We start from the raw sequence: 18,612 nt of genomic DNA, 5'->3' as shown, positions 1-18,612 counted from the left end.
GCACAGCTCAGCGTCGCGCCGCACCGTAAAAAAAAATCGAACACATTGTTTACCATGAGTATACGCACACCGGCGCCAATAGGTGGCGCCACTCACATAGTTTAACAAATAACATCATATTTGTCCCAAATCATTAACGATTAACATTGGCTGCTAACGTATATTTTGCATTTTAAAGTAGACGCTATCTGACTAAGCCTGCGCTTCTGGTGTATGATACCTCCGAGTTGTCCTAGACACGACTCGACGCTACACGGCACTGAGCTGCGTGTCCGGTGTGCGACCCCCTTTATAATAAATCATCAAGTGTTAAAATTAAACAATTTTCAGACATATTTTTTTTTTATTTAAACTCTTTTAAACTTGTTATTAGGAAGATGACAAAGGTAGAAGTTTCTCCAAGATTTATCCGTCAAATTTGGTCAAATCTTTCTGCAAATCTCTTCAGTAGTAACAATGCTTTGGTGTAGGGCTGTCAAAAGGATTTACGATCGCGATAGATTGCATACAAAATAAAAGTTTTTTTGCATAATATATGTGTGTGTGTGTGTGTGTGCGTGCATTGTGAGTAATTAATATGTATATATAAATGAATAGTTCCGTGGCAAAACGAGATAAATCCATTTTTTAACATTTTTGTCAAAACATGTTTATTATTATGTTATCATGTTATTATTTTGTTTTATGGTGCTACTTAGCTGTATTTTTTAAGTTATGAAGGTTTAAAGGCGGAGTGCACAATGTTTGAAAGCCAATGTTGATATTTGAAATCACCTAAACAAACACGCCCCTACCCCAATAGAATCTGGACCTTCTTTTAAAAGACCCGCCCCACACATACGCAACCCAGCAAGGATGTCGGTTAGTAGACACGCTCCTTACTGCTGATTGGCTATAAGTGTGTTTTGTTAGTTGGCCCATCTTCTTTTCCAAAGCGTTTTTTCAAACATTGTGCACTCCGCCTTTAAATCAAAACAAACCAACTTGATTGATATTAATTGGAATGCACAATCAAAAAACAAGATTTCTGAACAATTAAAAAACGGTGGTTATCTCGTTTTGCAACGAAACTCTTCAAATACACACACATGCATGTATTAAAAAAACATTTACATGTATATGTATATTTATTTATATTTTGATATATTTAATATACATTTAATATATTTTAAAAAATATAAAAAATATTAAATATATCAAAATATAAATAAATATAAAATATATACATAAATAAAAAATGTCTTAATTTGATGCATATATTTTATATTATATATAAATAAAAATATATACATAAATAAAAAAAATCTTAAATTTATGCATATATTATATATAAATAAAAATATATAAATAAATAAAAAATTTCTTAAATTTATGCATGTATGTGTGTATTTATATATAATTAATTATTACACACAATAGACACACAAATATATTATACTAACTTTTATTTTGTATGTGATTAATTTTTCTTTGGCGCATTAATCTTTCTGCTGTATGAATTTGAATAATCTCTTTAGTAGTAACAATGATTTGGTAAACTAGCTAGGGTGCTCATGCAAAACACAGCATTGACAAACAGATATTACCGCATTTCCTCTTGGGAAAATTCTTCTTATGAGTTTGGAAGTCATAATTACAATGCAATGGATTTTTTTTCAGTTTTTCATTCACCGACAAAGACATTAAGCTTTAAGTAGTCATGCAACGAAATGAAAATCAAAACGTAAGCATCACATCTGTAATTAGCGATTTTGTAATGTAGTTTTGTCACGAAATCTATTGCATCATAAACCTGGCAATCTTCATCACTATTTCACATCCACAAAATATGAAGTCTTGTTCAATTTCTGAGGCTCTGTGTATGATGGAGTGCTGAATCCTAATTTTGTTACGTGTGATTTATCATTGCTTATTTTTGCCGGGTTTAACGTATTGTGTGATGACATTTGTTTGTGTTACCAGCTGGGATATTAAAAATGTTATAACGCTTTTTCTCTCTCTCTCTCTCTCTTTCTGCCTCTGTCTCTCTTTCGTTCCATCAATCTCTGCTTTCTCATCTCTTCTCTTTATCTATTAAATGAATGGCTCTTGCTCTCTATCTCCGCAGGGTTTTAAGGATATTTCTCTAGAGAGGTTTATGCATGGTGGAGCAAATGTAACTGGTTTTCAGTTGGTGGATTTCAGCAAACCAATGGTGATCAAACTAATGCAGCGCTGGAACAAACTGGACCAGAGGGAGTATCCAGGTTCTGAAAGCCCACCCAGGGTAAAAAAACAAAGACATGAACACAAATAAACACCAACATACAACAGTATGAAAGAAAGAAACACCAACTGGTCCAGGCAGACAAAAATCAATAATACTTCAATATCACTTATTAATATTTTACAATATTGTAGGTGAAGCATACAAAAATCTATCTTTTTTTTTTTACATGTAAATGTGTTACAATTACTGTAGGCACATTTGCCTTCGAAATTCCCACTACTGAATTTTACATTTTCTTTTACTCTCATTAATGTAATATGTTTTGCATCAAATTTATCTTAAATCTGGGGGGAAATCATGCAAAATACCATTAAAGTGAAGCAATGCAAAAAAAAACTTTATCCAAAGTGACTTGCAATGTATAGATTTTAATCAGTATTCATGTTCCCTGAGATTCGACCCCATAGGTTTCGTGTTGCTAACGCAATGCTCGCTTTTTTAATTGAGCTACACGTTCTGCCAGCTGGTTTAGTCAAATTCAGATTCTGGAATCCATTCAGATGCATGCGGCAGAATTCCAGTCACAGATGTTTAGCCAATCAGAGTGTGACAGGACACGTCCTTCCTCAAGCTTTAGCCAATAAGATTTAACAAGCTAATATTTTAGCCAATTAAAGCATGACAGACCACACAGCAGCCACATTTTTAACACTCAGCTGGGACTGAATAACCTTGAAAAATAAAGTTCAGGCATTTCTATGCTGTTAAAAACTGCTGTATAAATGACAGTATTATTGGCAGCTGTTTGCCAGTAACTTACTGTAGATTTAAATTGATGTTATTTACTGGCAACAGTTTGTTAAATGAACATTAAACATTAACAAGTCTTTATCTTTAGGGAATGAAAATAAAATAACAGCCTCATGCAAAGCATTCTGGGAACAAAAATCTGAAGGATAAAAGATTAGTGAGGATTTCTGGTTCACAGAATGCTTTGCATGGGGCTGTTATTTAATAGTTTTATTTTGTGGAGACAAAGGCTTGTTCGTGTTTAATGTTCATTTAACTTTCAACAAACTGTTGCCTGTAAATGACATAGCAGTTTTACAGTAAGTTTACAGTAACTTACAGTAAGTTACTGGCAAACAGCTGCATAACTACAACAAATATTTTACATTGTAAAATAAAAAGTGCTCGATAAATAATAAAAACCTAGGCTACTGCTAAAAAGTTTTAAAGCGCCCCTATTTTCCCTTTCATGATTTTACATTTCTTTTGGCGTGTGTGTTTTAGTACATGTTAAAGGAAAACACCATTGTTTTTCAATATTTTACTATGTTCTTACCTCAACTTATGAATTAATAAATTAAAACAAACCTATCTTTTTTCAGTGTGTTTACTTTTAATCTTTGTACAACACGTTGTGAATAGTGCTGTGTTCAAAATATCGATACGACGATACATCGTCATAGACGCCTGACGATGCGCGCATCGATACAGCATCTTCCGTATCGATTCGAATGCACTTTTTAAAGTAACGTGACCAATCGCTGCTGCATATAAGTATGTATTCATTCATCTAGGCTGACGTAAAATATTGAAAAAGTGGTGTTTTCCTTTAACGATTTGCAAGTGTGTTGCAAACGTACAAATCTACAATGACGCGAGTTATCGTGTCCGACTGAAATCTCTTTTCTTGGACTACAATGAACGCAAGGATTTCAGGCAACACTTTACTTCCTCTGCCTGTTGACGTGAACTCGATTCACATTATCATAATTACTCCCGCTTCTGATTCACAGTATTCTATGTTTTCTTATTTAAATAATTTACTAGTGACTTTTCAAACCATGATTCAAACACGATTTTTAAGAAGTGCAGAGTAGCGCTTGTTGTTTGTCGTTTCTATGATTACAAATGCCGACATGGTTTTATGTTTTAGTAACCTTACCAATCTGTTACATTCTGCTCAAGCTGTGCTGGCAAAGTTGATCGATTAGCTTGGTCTGCATTTTCTGGATCAGATTCGGGCTCGTACTGATAACGTAGTAAAGATGATATTGGGGACTTTAAGCAACAGCCTCTGGTGGAACGGCAACGGCATTCTGGTATTGTATTGCGCATGCGCGAATTTATCTGCTACTTTGCGACGTTCTACTGTAACGGTCTAATACGGGAGAACGGCTGATTTGCCGTAGTCACTACAACGTGAGAGATTGTGTAAATAAATGTTATGTTTAATGGCATATGACATTGTAATTGCATCAGTTTATGATTGTACCACAAGTCTTTTATATAATATGTATTAAAATGTTTTAAATTTAAGCTAATTTTAAAGATTTTTAAGTATTCATTGTTTTCAAGTATTGCTTAAATCTAGGTTTTTAGACTTATTTACATCATACAATAGTAAAAACTCCTTTTCTGACAAAAGATTGTCATTTAAACCAACCCTTTAGTTTTTTAATAAACAAATTAATGCCGCGTTGCGCTGTCATGTTTATGGTTGCTTAGTGATTTTTCCATTCCTGGCTACGGCGGTGTGACAGCATACTTCCGGTCGCCGTAGCCGTTCCATTCCCAGCTGTTGCTTAAAGTCCCTAGTATCTCCTGTTGGGAGCTGATCTTTCAAATATGGTAAAGAGCGCCACATTTACGGCACATGCTTGATGTATTCAGCCAATCACAACGGACTGGATAGCTGGCCAATCAGAGCAAACCAAGTTTTTCCCTACGATGAGCTTTATAGAAATCGATGTGTTTCAAAAGGCGAAGCATAAAGGATAAACAATAATATATGGTATATGGAAAATAATGTGTTTTTTTAGCATTGCATTACACCAAATACACCAAATAATGTTCTTTTATCAACCAAATAGGGGCTCTTTAAATCTCTTTTAAAGGTTGTGTTTCTTATACTTTCACATCTTAGGACGAATCACTTGTATCGCAAATCTTCCTCAGATTATTACCTGATGACAAAGTCACATTTCAACCTTACTCCAGTTTTATACTCATCTTTAAGTAATCATTCTAATGTGTTCATTTGGTACCGGAGGAACCTTTTTATTCTCTTAGCACAGCTGAAAACAGGCGCGCTATTTAATGAAGTGTGAAAATTGCACTGCTCTCTTTTTACGCTTGCACTTCATTTGCGGTTTTAAAAATGTCCAAAAAGATACCGCTTTCCTCAGCCTAGCATTATTTGGAGAGATAAAGGTTGTAAATGCACATGCACAACTGGCAGGAAAAAGTAAAGTGCATTCAAGCAGGACATAAAATGTACACAAAAGAGTACAAGTGTATCTTTGTCCTGATTTTTAATAAAACAAATCTATACAAACGGTATAAGATATGAAGGTTTGTTTTTAGAGAATCTATCATGAATGTGTTGTGTTTTTTCATTTATTAATGGTTTGGAGGTTATTAAAAACGATTTGATGATTCACGTCCTCGTTCTGTTTTTGCCCTTCATTGATAGCGTGAAGCTTTCTTCTCCACTCGCATTGATTGGAGTTTTCATCCTGCAGTGGCTGTTTAAATGATCAGAGTCATCTTTATGGGTTCATTAGAGCGCACTTTACAAGCAGGACCGTCTCTTATTTTCTGCTGCTCACTTCCTGTCATCCCCTTTAATGACTGTTGTGTATTTCTTCAGTGTTAATTGGATGTTATTATGCCTCTGCTAGAACCATAAATCTTTATTTTCTGCTGATCAGATTCATTAATAATCGCTTCTGTCAGTGCTGAACCTGCGCCGGCCAATGATACTTATTCTGTATGATTATCTGTATTGTGTATTATGCAAATAATCATGATTCTTTATTTGTTTATGGAAAATAACAGACGGTAATCCATTTTCATCATTGGTGTGGTCGAAATTCTTTGTAGCCTGTGGTAGCTTATAAAGCGAAAAATTATGAAAACCTTGCACTGTATTTCGCAGCATTCTCTTCAAATCTTTACTGCATTCTGTAGAGCTTTTAAGCTTTATGGATTTTCTGTAGCGTTGGGCACGCAGCCTTATAACTAAATGAGTTAATGCAATATTTAAACATACTCGTAGAACGACCTTTATCTCATACACAGCATTGGCATATTAACTTAATTTTATTGGGCTGTTATGCTCAAATCAAAGACCTTCATCACTCAACAATCTTCCTAGAAGTCCCTGAGCAACAACTTACATATTTTCATCAATAAATCTTACCAACCTGTAGGAAAGCAAACATTTTTTTTTTAACTATTAGTACTGCTTTAAAACAGTAATCTCAAAATTTTGTATAGTAATATAATAGCTTCCTCAACATTGGTGTGTATGATTTTATATAGGACAACATATAAGAATCACAGTGCCCCGATTGTGTTTGATGTGTGATTGTAAACACAGCATTATGGGTAATGTAGTCCGAATGATGAAACAATATTGTGTTTTCAGTACACGTCCTCTCTGACATATGACAGTGTGCTGGTGATGGCTGAGGCATTTCGAAACCTACGCAGACAGAAGATTGACATCTCCCGCAGAGGCAATGCTGGAGACTGTCTGGCCAACCCTGCTGCTCCCTGGAATCAAGGCATTGACATGGAACGCACCTTGAAACAGGTGAGAGTGGGCGGGGCTTATTAAGACAGGTGAGAAGAGTCAACAGCAACTACCAAATCCTGCTCCCGGGGATGGACTATCTTGCATATCTGCCTTCAATTTTTAAGTGATCCTGAAGACCTTGATTAACTGCTTCAGGTGTATTTGATTTGGATTGGACCTGAACTTTGCAGGACAGTCGGTCACCAGGAGCAGGATTGGGCACCCCTGATGTAAGAGAATAGGTGGGACTTTGTTACACAGGTGACAGTGGGCGGGACTCGTTAAAGCAAGTGAGCTTGGACAAGACACTAAGGCCAGGAGTATAGTTTGTTTTTGTACATGTACGCGGACATATGCACACGGTCAAACGTACAGCCTTGCAAAGCATAGTTTTTTGACTGGTACTTGAAAACAGACGTTTAACGCATGCACATTGCGACATACAATACAACGTATGCACGATTACAAAAATCCTGCAGTGTGTGTACAGTGTGCACGTACTATTGTGATGAGAAAATTTGCACCACGAGCAATGTGCAAGTAGTTGACAAATAAACCATAAATGTGTCATATGGTCTGACAGCAAAAATTGAAGACAAAAACTCCCTCATGTTATTTGTAACTCTAACATTAAGATAAATCTCTCTCAAGTATTTTATGAGGGTTTTTTCCTAATGTCACACCATCAGACACATTTACATGTCAACTACCTGTAGGCGGAACCTTGCATTTGCGTAAAAACTCAACTATACTTTTAGGTTAAAAGAGGTAAGAGTGGGCAGGACTAAGTAAGAAATGTAAGAATAGTGAGGATGGCAACACGCGAAAGAATGGGCATGACTTTGTTACACAGGTAAGTTTGGTGGAGACTTAGCGAAATTTATTGGACCGGAGTCACAGAATACTAAAACAGGTGAGTGGGCGTGGCTACTTTGTTATAGAGGTGAGAGTGGGCTGGACTTATTGAGACAGGTGAGAATAATTGGGAGAGGATGAACGGGATATTGTTATACAGGTGAGAGTGAGCGGGACTCATTAAGTTAGGTGGGAATAGTTGGGAGGGGATGTGCAGGACTCAATAAGACAGGGGAGAATTGTCTGGAAAGGAAGAGTGGGACATTGATCAAGACAGGTGAGAATAGTCAGAACAGAAACACAGGAGAGAAAGGGAGGTACTTTGTTATACAGGTGAGAGTGGGCTGGACTTATTGAGACAGGTGAGAAAAATCGAGAGAGAATGAGCAGAACATTGTTATACAGGTGAGAGTGGGCGGGACTCATTAAGACAGGTGGGAGAGGATGAGCTGGACATTGATTAAGACAGTTGGGAAAAGTTGGGAGAGGAAGGGAGGTACTTTGTTATAGAGGTTAAAGGGCTCGTTATAGTCGTGCGTAGGTCCTACGGTGTAGGTTCCGCATCGGTTTTCATTTATACTTTTGCATCGTCCTCCGCGTCAATGTGCAAACACACGCGCAAACCCCTGGTAGGCAGTATCCACGCGTGTAACCACAGTAGCAGCGTGACCGTCAGAGAAGAAGCTTGGCAAGTTAACCCACAAACGAAGAAGAAACAGCAACTTGTTGTCTATGATTTGAGAAGACCAGCAATGATGGAAGTAAATAAATAGTGACTTTTGTTGCAGTTTGAGTTAAATCACTCCTCAACTTGGCTCATCTTTGTTTTCACTGTCGCAAACGGAAATACCTATGACGCAGTTTTTTTTACCTGATGGGAGGGGTTCTGGTGGACCAATCACAGCGCTTGCGGTCCGCGTAGAACTGATGTGCTGTAAAAAATTTTGCGAGGTGCACGTCAGGCTACGGATAGCCTACGCCGTAGCTACGGCATAGAACCTACGCACGACTATAAATCGGGCTTAAGTGAGCTGGACTTATTGAGAAAAGTGAGAGTAATTGGGAGAGGATTGGTGGGACATTGTTATACAGGTAAGATTGGGCGGGACTCATTAAGATAGGTGGGATTAGTTGGTAGAGGAAGGAGGTACTTTGAGTGAGAGTGGGCTGGACTTATTGAGACAGGTGAGAATTATCGAGAGAGAATGAGCAGGACATTGTTATATAGGTGAGAGTGGGCGGGACTCATTAAGATAGGTGGGAATATTTGGGAGAAGATGGGGGATTCATTAAGACAGGTGGGAATTGTCTGGAGAGGATGAGCTGGACATTGATTAAGACAGTTGGGAAAATTTGGAAGAGGAAGGGAGGTACTTTGTTATACAGGTTAGAGTGGGCTGGACTTATTGAGACAGGTGAGAATAATTGGGAGAGGATTGGCGGGACATTGTTATACAGGTAAGAGTGGGCAGGACTCAAAGACAGGTGGAAATAGTTGGGAGAGGATAGGCGGGACTCAATAGGACAGGGGAGAATGGTCTGGAGAAGATGAGCTGGACATTGATTAAGACAGTTGGGAAAATTTGGAAGAGGAAGGGAGGGACTGTGTTACACAGGTGAAAGTGGGCTGGACTTATTGAGACAGGTGAGAATAATTGGGAGAGGATGAGCTGGACCATTAGGCTTTTTCAACTTCATGCGGCGCCGCAAGAACCAACAGCCGGATGACGTCAAAGTTCTGCGAGAGCGATTTAAAAGCAGACTCCTCTGCGGTACTTTGACGTGATCCGGCTATCGATTCTGACGGCGCCGCATGAAGTCGAACAAGCCTAGTGTTATAGAGGTGAGAGTGGGCGGAATTCATTAAGACAGGTGGGAATTGTCTGAAGAGGATGAGCCAGACATTGATTGAGACAGTTGGGAAAAGTTGGGAGAGCAAAGGAGGGACTGTGTTACACAGGTTAGAGTGGGCTGGACTTATTAAGACAGGTGAGAATAATTGGGAGAGAATGAGCGGGGCATCGTTATACAGGTGAGAGAGAGCGTGACTCTTTGAGACAAGGGAATTGTCTGAAGAGGATGAGCCGGACATTGGTAAAGACAGGTGGGAATAGTTGGGAGAGGATGGAAGGGACTTTGTTTCACAGGTAAGAGTGGGCGGGATTTAAGACAGAGAAGAGCAGTCAGAAGAGGATGGACGGGACTTTGTTATACAGGTGAGAGTTGGCGGAGACTCAAAAACAGGTGAAAAAAGGTGAGGGCTATGGGGACTCAGGCTATCAAACTTATTCACAGTTAAAACGGTTAAGTCAAATAATAGTCTGACAACTACTTTTAATTCATGTTAATGCTTAATCTACTCAGAAAAGTAAATTAGTGTAAGTCTTAGTGTGTTGCTTTCTAATAATAATGTTTACTGTATCTACTGATATCTGTCTGTGTGTTCTTACAGGTGAGAATCCAGGGTCTGACTGGGAACATCCAGTTTGATCATTATGGACGCAGAGTCAATTATACCATGGACGTCTTTGAACTGAAAAGCAATGGCCCACGCAAGGTCAGAAACAAAACCAAATAAAAACATGCACATTATCATACAGAAGGCATCACCCTTTCTATGTGATGTACATCTACAGATCGGTTACTGGAATGACTTGGATAAACTGGTCCTGGTTCAGAACGAGCTCTCCATGGGAAACGACTCCTCCATGGAGAACCGAACGGTTATCGTCACGACTATAATGGTAATGCACTCACAACCAGAGCCATGCAAAATAGCTGAATCTAGAGGGAACACACTGGGATCTGTCAGTCAGATGTACATGAATAAAGCTCACTTCCTATGCTCTTGATGTCTTTTGTGTTAGTGAGAGAGACAAGAAAGGAAAGCAGTGAGAAAGAAAGAGAGATGACTGTATATCAGTTCAGCCATTCTAAAATGAACAGAAGAGATGTATTAAAAAAACCTTCACATATGCGTTTTTAATGTTTACCTTACAAATTTACTATGGTATCCATAGCTTTCACCAAAATGCCATAATTATTTGTGCTTTCTAAGCGTAACTATTACTTTATTACTGAAAGGCGATTTCAAACAGTACAAGCAGTCATTTTCATGTCTTCTTGATGATAGTCCTGGCTAACAGCAAGGTAAAAGTCAGGTACTTTGGCATAACTGTGGTTGCTGTGGTGAATTTTTGTAAGGGTATACTTGGGAAAATGAGCGCTACCTTAGCAGGCTCCTCCTCTCTCTCTCTCTTTTTCTTTCTCTCTCTTTCTCTCTATCTTTCTCTGCCGTGCGCTTTTTAAGGCGATGGAGAATTTTACCTCTGCAGGATCATCAAGGTTTCCATCAGTGCTAAAGAATCCACTGTTCAGACACTAAGCGGAGGAGAGGAAGAGATGGCCATGAGACATCAGAGAGTCTAACCTCTCTCTCCCATGATTCAGCTGTTCTCAGACTCCTACATCTGGGACTGCGGCATTAAGCATTCAGTAACATTCCTCACACGTACCTTGGGTGCAATGCCAAGGGGTGTAAAACGCTGTTTCATGGGTATTTTGTTTTGTCTCTTTGTGATTGCGTGTCCTTGCTTTTATGAATCGCCCCCACCGGCATGTAAAAGCATTGTGAAATCAAAACCTCCTGCTTGTTAATGCTTTTAAAACCTAGCTTTATATCAAAATCACTTTTCTGCTGATGTAGTCAAGGTCACACGGGTGAGAACAAAATATCCACAATCGAATGAGTCCCTGAAGGGATTTACATGATATTCCCTTTCATTCAGATATACTTGCATTTACATTCATGCTTTTATCCAAAGCGACTTACAGTGCATTCAAGCTATACATTTATCAGTATGTGTGTTTCCTGTTAATCAAACAAATCCACAACCTTTTGCACTCCTAATGCAATGATCTACCAACTTACTGAGCTACAGGAACACCGTCATGTCATGTCACCTTGATTTTAATGTGCAAAACAAGAGGTATAAAGCTTTAAGGGGCGTCACACCAGACTTTGGGAATGCAAATATTATTTGGAAGTATATCGGCAAGGAAGCTTCATCCACCTTTGCTTTTCAGTAGAGAAAAAGGTCACGCTATGAAATACCAGTTTCTACGAATGACATATCTCCACATGATACGAATTCGAAGGTCAAACTTCACCAGAATTTAACTTTGGTGCATGCCAAAATACGAAATATGTTCGCACAAGCTTGCGTTTCCAGTCCAAAACATTCGCATGCGTATGAATGGAAGTCAACGGAACGACAAGTGTAGTGTGACCGCCCCTTTAGAGTAAAATTCTCTCTTTCCATGTCCCACATTCTGTTTGACTACTACGAGTCTGAATAAACTTATAACCCTTGCTCGAGCACATACTGAAGTTTTGGAGATGGTGTACAGACGTGGTGTACAGGGGAGCAGCTAGTGTAGGTTGTCACGGTGACAGGATTCTGAAATAGTTTTTCACGGCCAAGCACAGCAAATCACAACCTTAAAAAAAAAGAGTACGAGAAAAATCTCTCTCTTTCTTTCTCTCTCGCTCACTCACTTGCTCCTCATGTGGATTTAATTGTCACACAGTGGCTGTATGTGGCACATTGTGTGTTTTTATAGGATAAATGTCTGACTTAAAGATAATTACAGATGATTAAAAAGCTCTTGAACATCTGTAGCTCTCTTAATTCAGTTACACTGAAATATTTACTCTTACAGATCTCCTTAAACTCATTGTGACTTGCGACTGTTTGCCATTTCAAAGCACATTCTTGGTCTTGTTAAGCATGATTCATCGCTGCATGTTTTTTAAAGCAAAAAATGGTTGTCTTCTAGGTATGAAAATAATTAACTGCTTAACCATTAATCGTGAGAACTTTGATAGATCATTAATATTGGGAAATAAAGTAATTTAAAAATATACTAACATAAGCATTTACTGCATGCGTCGGCAGTACTGTTGATAAGCGTGTAATGTTGCCTGCTAGGGGTCAGTAATTTCACAATATGATTAGAGAGATCTGGAAAAGAAGAAGAGTCCGTTTGTTGTTGACTTTGGCCCTGTCCCAAATGGCACACTCCGGACTTGTGGACTTCCTCATGACATCATGTAGTGTAGACCTTAGGGAGTATGTAGAGTTGTATTTTGGGACAGATTCAACGTCTGTGTGAACTCCTCCCATCCGTCGTCTGATTGCTCTGTTGCAAGGACTTCTGGGTTGGTAAAGTCCGTGAAGCCTGTAGCAGTGCGGGCTTCGCCGAAGACACTGATGGGCAACTTTGGAGCGAAAAATGACAGATGGGACACCCTACAGACTTGTAGACTAATCGAGCACATGCAATTTAAGGCCACGAGACCAAAAATCCACATGAAGCAGAGCATGGGAGCGTAGCGGGGAGTGAGCAAGGAGCTGAGTGTGCCAAATATAGTCAGAGCGCAGAACGAGTTTTTAAAGGCCGGATCGATCACTCTGTCTCACTCCGGTTTCGCTCTGATACCGCTCACACAACGAGTCTAGGGCATGCAAAAGAATATAGGCTGTGTGGTGGACGTGACGAGGAGCGGGATTGCTGCGTGTTGATTTGCCTATGTTAACAGACATGCTGCCTGCGGAATACGCGAATATCAGGTGCGGTCCAACCACAACGCAACCGCAGGCCCCGCGACAGAATAGAAGTGAAACGGATTTGTCCGCACCAGTTATGCAACAAATCAGCTCCACGTGTGTCCCAGGTGCAAGGCTTCGGTTGAAAACGGCAGGTGTTTGGCATGCAAAGGAATTTTGCGGTCTGGTCTGACTTTGAGCGGTAAAGCGGTGTTAGCGAACACCTACGTGAGCGGGAAGTGGAATTTCTCACCGCTCCACTCACATGCTCTGACATGATGTGAGCAATTTGGGACAGGGCCTTTGGAAGAATAGATTGCGCCAGGGATGACATATTTTTGTAGGCCAACCCGGAAGTTAGCGGGAAACTGGTTCCCTCAGCAAAAAGTCTTAAAAAAACTTTTAAAAAGTCTTATGACACTTATAATTTTTGTCCAAGAGATAAACATAACTTTTATGAATTCTGAAGTCTAAATGCATTTACTAGGAAAGAAAAGCTAACCTTAGGCTACAAGCGAACTACACCATGGTCTCTCGACATCAACGTTATCACCTCCTCCAACAGCTCTTTCAAAATTGATTAAACACATCTAAAAACATGTTCCCTGATAAGGAAATACTCTGTGGATGAGTATTTGTTGGGAATTGTGCCCATGTTGCATTGTTTTTGAGATCTTCGCGCATGATGACGTTTAAAGTCCCATGTAGCGACTTGTTAGCAACCGCCCTTTTAAAGATACAATAAAGGGGTCATATTATGAGATGTTTTTAAGATGCAAAATAAGCCTTTATGTCCCCAAAGTACGTGAAGTTTTAGCTCAAAATACCCCACAGATAATGTAAAAATTGCCGCTTTATAGGTGCCAACAAAAATTTGCTGGTTTTGCGTGTCTTCTTTGAATTTCATCAGCTCATTTGCATTTTAAACACTGATCGCCATGATGGTGGTTTGTTGAAATTGAAACTTAATTGTGCTGTTAATTATTTTTTTTCTCTCTCGCTTTCTCTCTGCGCTAAATGGCAGTGCCGTGGTTGGATAGTGCAGATTAAGGGGTGGTATAGTAAGACTTGCTACTTATATCAGAAAACAGGTGAAATCTGAATGACCTAATTCTTTACATGTTTGCAGAGAATGGTTTACCAAATCAGAGTTACTGGGTTGTGCTTTTTCACATATTGTAGAGTTGATAGAAGCACTGGGGACCCAATTATAGCACTTAAACATGAAAAAAGTCAGTTTTTTGCGCTATGACCCCTTTAAAGCCTTCGAATGTCATGAGTTGGAGTATTACTGGTGTTTTATGTCATATAATAAAATGTGAAAATATCTTGGGCTTCTGTTAACCCAAAAAATTTAAGGAGTTTATCCAACAACCCATTCAAAAAACCATTGACTTTGGTAAGATGGAGCCAGAACAGTGCATTAACATGGGGCGTAAGCGTTAACGCTTCCCATATACTTTTAATGGGTGACATCATGCGTTGCCGAACTGAATTGGGGATCCGTCGGCACCGCGTCAGTGCTGTTGCTTGCGGCAGAACATTTGTCAACTTTTCAAGCGGCAACGTGTGCGTCAGCCAATCACATCGCCTTATGCAAATAACCTTACCTAGGCAGAGCCAGCCAATTACGTTTATGGAAGACCAGAGCATAGGTTGCGGCCACTGTGATTGGCTGCTGGCCACGCTTCAGACAAGCCTTCCTTAAAGCGTTAACCCTTACGCACCGTGTGAATGTACCGGAAGTGCTAAATTCGCTTAAAAAAACATGAGTTGGTATTTTTAATGGTTCACATTCTTCTTTCTAATAATATAAATTAAACATTCTAACCTAATCCGCATAATGCCAAATAATGCTAGATTTGAAAAAGAAGCCGTAGGAAACCGTTAAGATGCTTGCGAAAGTGAATTTGACCTCCTGATCTAAAATCCTCCTGAGAAATTGGAGCTGCTGGTGTTTACGGATTAAATCCCTCACAATCTACTGCACCTCATATGTTAGGTCTGACTCTATCCTGCTATGTACCGCCCAATTTTAACCAGTCACCGCCCTAAATATTCTTTTTTTTATGGTTAAGTGGGCTGCTGATGTTTATGTCGCCTTTAAACAAAATCTATATAGTAACACAATGTGTGCATGGACAAACGGGGTGATTATTTCTATATATAGACACGTTAATTAATCCAATGAGAATCCTCGAATCAATCAAGTGTAAGAGTGACAGATGCAAAACACACAAACGCAATGCACGAGATACACATCCAGACGTGTGTCAATGTGTGTGTGTATATATAGTAGTTTAATGGCTGAGACATAAGGGCTCCGGGCTGAGAGACAGACAGACACAGAGAGAGAGACAGACAGACAGATGGACGGCTGAGTTACTGATAGGTGTAATTAGTATAACTGCCGGCTGAAGGGACGTGAGGCGTGTTGTTCATTCCACATAACGTTCATTAAGTCAATGCCTGCAGATAGCAGCCAATTTATCTACACTAAAGCCAATGAGAGCATAAACCATCAGCTCTTTCATGGGAATAAACCATGACCAACTCGCACGTATCCGTTCATGTTTTGGTCGATGTATTCCTGTGCACCTGGATGAAAATGAGACAGCCGGCCCTCCCATCCTCTTTACAAGCGCAGAGATCATTTCAGTGAAATTATTCAGATGAAAAGTCAATGCATTTCACTGCTCGCAGCTTCACATACCCTTTCATTAAAACCATATTCCCTGTCATTTCCAATTTAAAAGAAACGATTCACTAAAGATCCTGTCATCATTTACTCAAGCCCGTGTGACATTGAAAGAGATGTTTTAAAGAACGAAAGTACCACAGGAGTACAAACCACTAGTGAAATGGCAAATATTGAATAATAAATATTGAATTTCATTTGTGGTTGAACTATAGCTTTAATATTTATAAGGCATCATTTGTGGTTAAATGTAATAATAGCAGTTAGCACACTGAAGTCTTTTGGTTGTATTTATGGTGCTGCCCACTTGCCTACTATGTAAACATGCTTTGCATTAGTTTATATTAGAAATAATTGTCTGTGGTCAATATCCAGAATATTCTTTGAACATGTTCGTTTTTCATCTCACGTGCCTTCATGTCCTTCAGTTTATAAAAGAAAATTCATCTGGTATATGATGAAGTGTTACATACTCTGCGATAATATATAATAAAGTAAAAGGTGTTTTTATCAAAGCCTTATAATAATGTAAAAATCAATGTATAAATATTTACTATTTATTGTATGCATCACTCTTGCCGCTGATTTTCACTTTATGCAAAATGTGTTGTTTAATCTGCTTATGTCTAAATTATTGCTGCTTTAGTGTTTCGAGTGATTGTCAGAAATGAGCTCCGTAAAACTTTTATTTTTTTATGTTATAAAAATCATTTAATGTTGATGCTTTGCTCCTATTATACAATTTCATCATAATTGAAACATTATGGGTAAACAAAATCAAACATATGTATTGATTTTCATGAATAAATAATGACAGTTTAAATGTAAATCAGTGTTTTGGACTTGGCCTTTATCATTTTCTGAGACAGTATAACAAACAGTTTATTTATTTGTCTGCATAATTCATAACCACAAACCTTATTACGCCACATGGAAAATGTTCAAAATAAATGTTTTGACTTTTATTTTACGATAATTTGTCAGTCATTTATTTTTAATTGCATGCAGCTCCAATTACTGTACTGTACCAGTTTTAATAAGTGTCATATGAGAGTCTTATGCGAGTGCATTACATATTCAACATTTATGTATGCTGTCAGATATCCCATCACAGAAACAAACCTTATCGGCCTCATTCTGCATAGTAATAAAGCTGAAAGTTTAACAAACTTTTTAGCTTTTTAGAAATTATAAGTAGCAAGAGACCATACATGGATTTGTTTTTAAAGAACCAGAGAACAACAAGAAACTTAAAAGCAAAAAAACATTTTAAATGCTTGTGTTTCACAGAACTAATAAAGCGTCTTGATATTTAATATTATAATTCATGATTTACATTTATACCACGGGTCTATTGAATGCTGTATTCTGATTGGTTAAGAAATTATCCATGGGTGTTGATTAGTTTTTAATAATTGCACGCCTAGCCTTTAAAATGTCTTAAAAATAAGCACCAGAGCAATGTTTGTGGTAACCGTGGTATAAGTAAGGAATAATTTACGACAGGCCATTGAATTATTCGAACTTAATGCACACACCTTGGGTGTGCATTATTTTCTGATAATTCAACGGCCCGTCGTCAGTTATTCCTTACTTATACCACTGGGCTGTTAAATGCTTTATTCTGATTGGTTGAAAATTGTTCCACAGGTATGCATTATTTTTCGATAACCCCACACTTGACATGTCAAATGTCTTAAAATAACTACCAGAGCAATATTTTTGGTAACCGTGGTATAAGCGGAATAATTGACGCCGGGCCATTGAATTATTTGAATATAATGCACACACCTTGGGTGTGCATTATTTTCTTATAATTCAACGGCCCGTCGTCAATTATTATTCATTACTTATACCACTGGGCTGTTAAATTATTTATTCTGATTGGCTGAAAAATGTTCCGTGGGTATGCATTATTTTACGATAACCGCACACCTGACCTATCAAATGTCTAAAAATATCCACCAGAGCAATGTCTGTGGTAACTGTGGTATAAGTGGAATGGTTGTCGACGGGCCGTTGAATTGTTCAAACATAATGCACACACCTTGAGTGTGCATTGTTTTCTTATAGTTCAGCGGTCCGTTGTCAATTATTTCTTACTTATACCACTGGGCTTTTCAATGCTTTATTCTGATTGGTTGAAAAATGTTCTGTGGGTATGCATTATTTTACGATAACCGCACACTTGTATATGTCAAATGTCTTAAAATAACCACCAGAGCAATGTTTGTGGTAACCGTGGTATAAGTGGAATAATTGTCGACGAGCCATTGAATTATTTGAAAATAATGCACACCCGTGGTGTGTGCATTATTTTCGAATAATTCAACAGCCGGTCGTCAATTAATTCTTACTTATACCACTGGGCTTTTCAATGCTTTTTTCTGATTGGTTGAAAAAATGTTCCACAGGTATGCATTATTTTTCGATAACCGCACACTTGACATGTCAAATGTCTTAAAATAATCACCAGAGCAATGTTTGTGGTATAAGTGGAATAATTGTAGACGGGCCATTGAATTATTTGAAAATAATGCACACCCGCGGTGTGTGCATTATTTTTGAATAATTCAACGGCCCGTCGTCAATTATTTCTTATGTATTACAATGTAACATTGATGGTAGAGTTTAGTTTTGAGGTCAGTTTGAC

At 38.4% G+C, this 18,612-nt stretch overlaps 1 protein-coding gene and 1 long non-coding RNA gene across 13 annotated transcripts in view; one reads left to right on the top strand and one right to left on the bottom strand.

The window, feature by feature from the left end:
* LOC129438676 (uncharacterized) overlaps window positions 1–18,612 on the bottom strand; it is a 164,632-nt gene that overhangs the window by 93,938 nt on the left and 52,082 nt on the right. The window lies entirely within an intron of this gene.
* Window positions 1–18,612, top strand: part of gria4a (glutamate receptor, ionotropic, AMPA 4a) — a 126,503-nt gene that overhangs the window by 59,183 nt on the left and 48,708 nt on the right. For 9 of the 10 annotated variants that reach the window (XR_012367782.1, XR_008642665.2, XM_055197498.2 and 6 more), the window contains 4 exons: window positions 2,108–2,266; window positions 6,648–6,815; window positions 10,105–10,209; window positions 10,289–10,396. Coding sequence is in view for 8 of the 10 variants with exons in the window: in XM_055197498.2 (XP_055053473.2) it covers window positions 2,108–2,266; window positions 6,648–6,815; window positions 10,105–10,209; window positions 10,289–10,396 (540 nt within the window). In the remaining 2 variants the exon portion in view is untranslated. Of the gene's footprint in view, window positions 1–2,107; window positions 2,267–6,647; window positions 6,816–10,104; window positions 10,210–10,288; window positions 10,397–10,962; window positions 17,399–18,612 lie in introns of those variants that run through there. The other variant, XM_055197504.2, reaches the window with a different exon arrangement.

Source organism: Misgurnus anguillicaudatus, chromosome 24 (assembly GCF_027580225.2).
Source record: "Misgurnus anguillicaudatus chromosome 24, ASM2758022v2, whole genome shotgun sequence".
Taxonomy (NCBI): domain Eukaryota; kingdom Metazoa; phylum Chordata; class Actinopteri; order Cypriniformes; family Cobitidae; genus Misgurnus; species Misgurnus anguillicaudatus.
The sequence above is the reverse complement of the archived record's forward strand: the minus strand, read 5'-3'. Positions and strand labels throughout refer to the sequence as shown.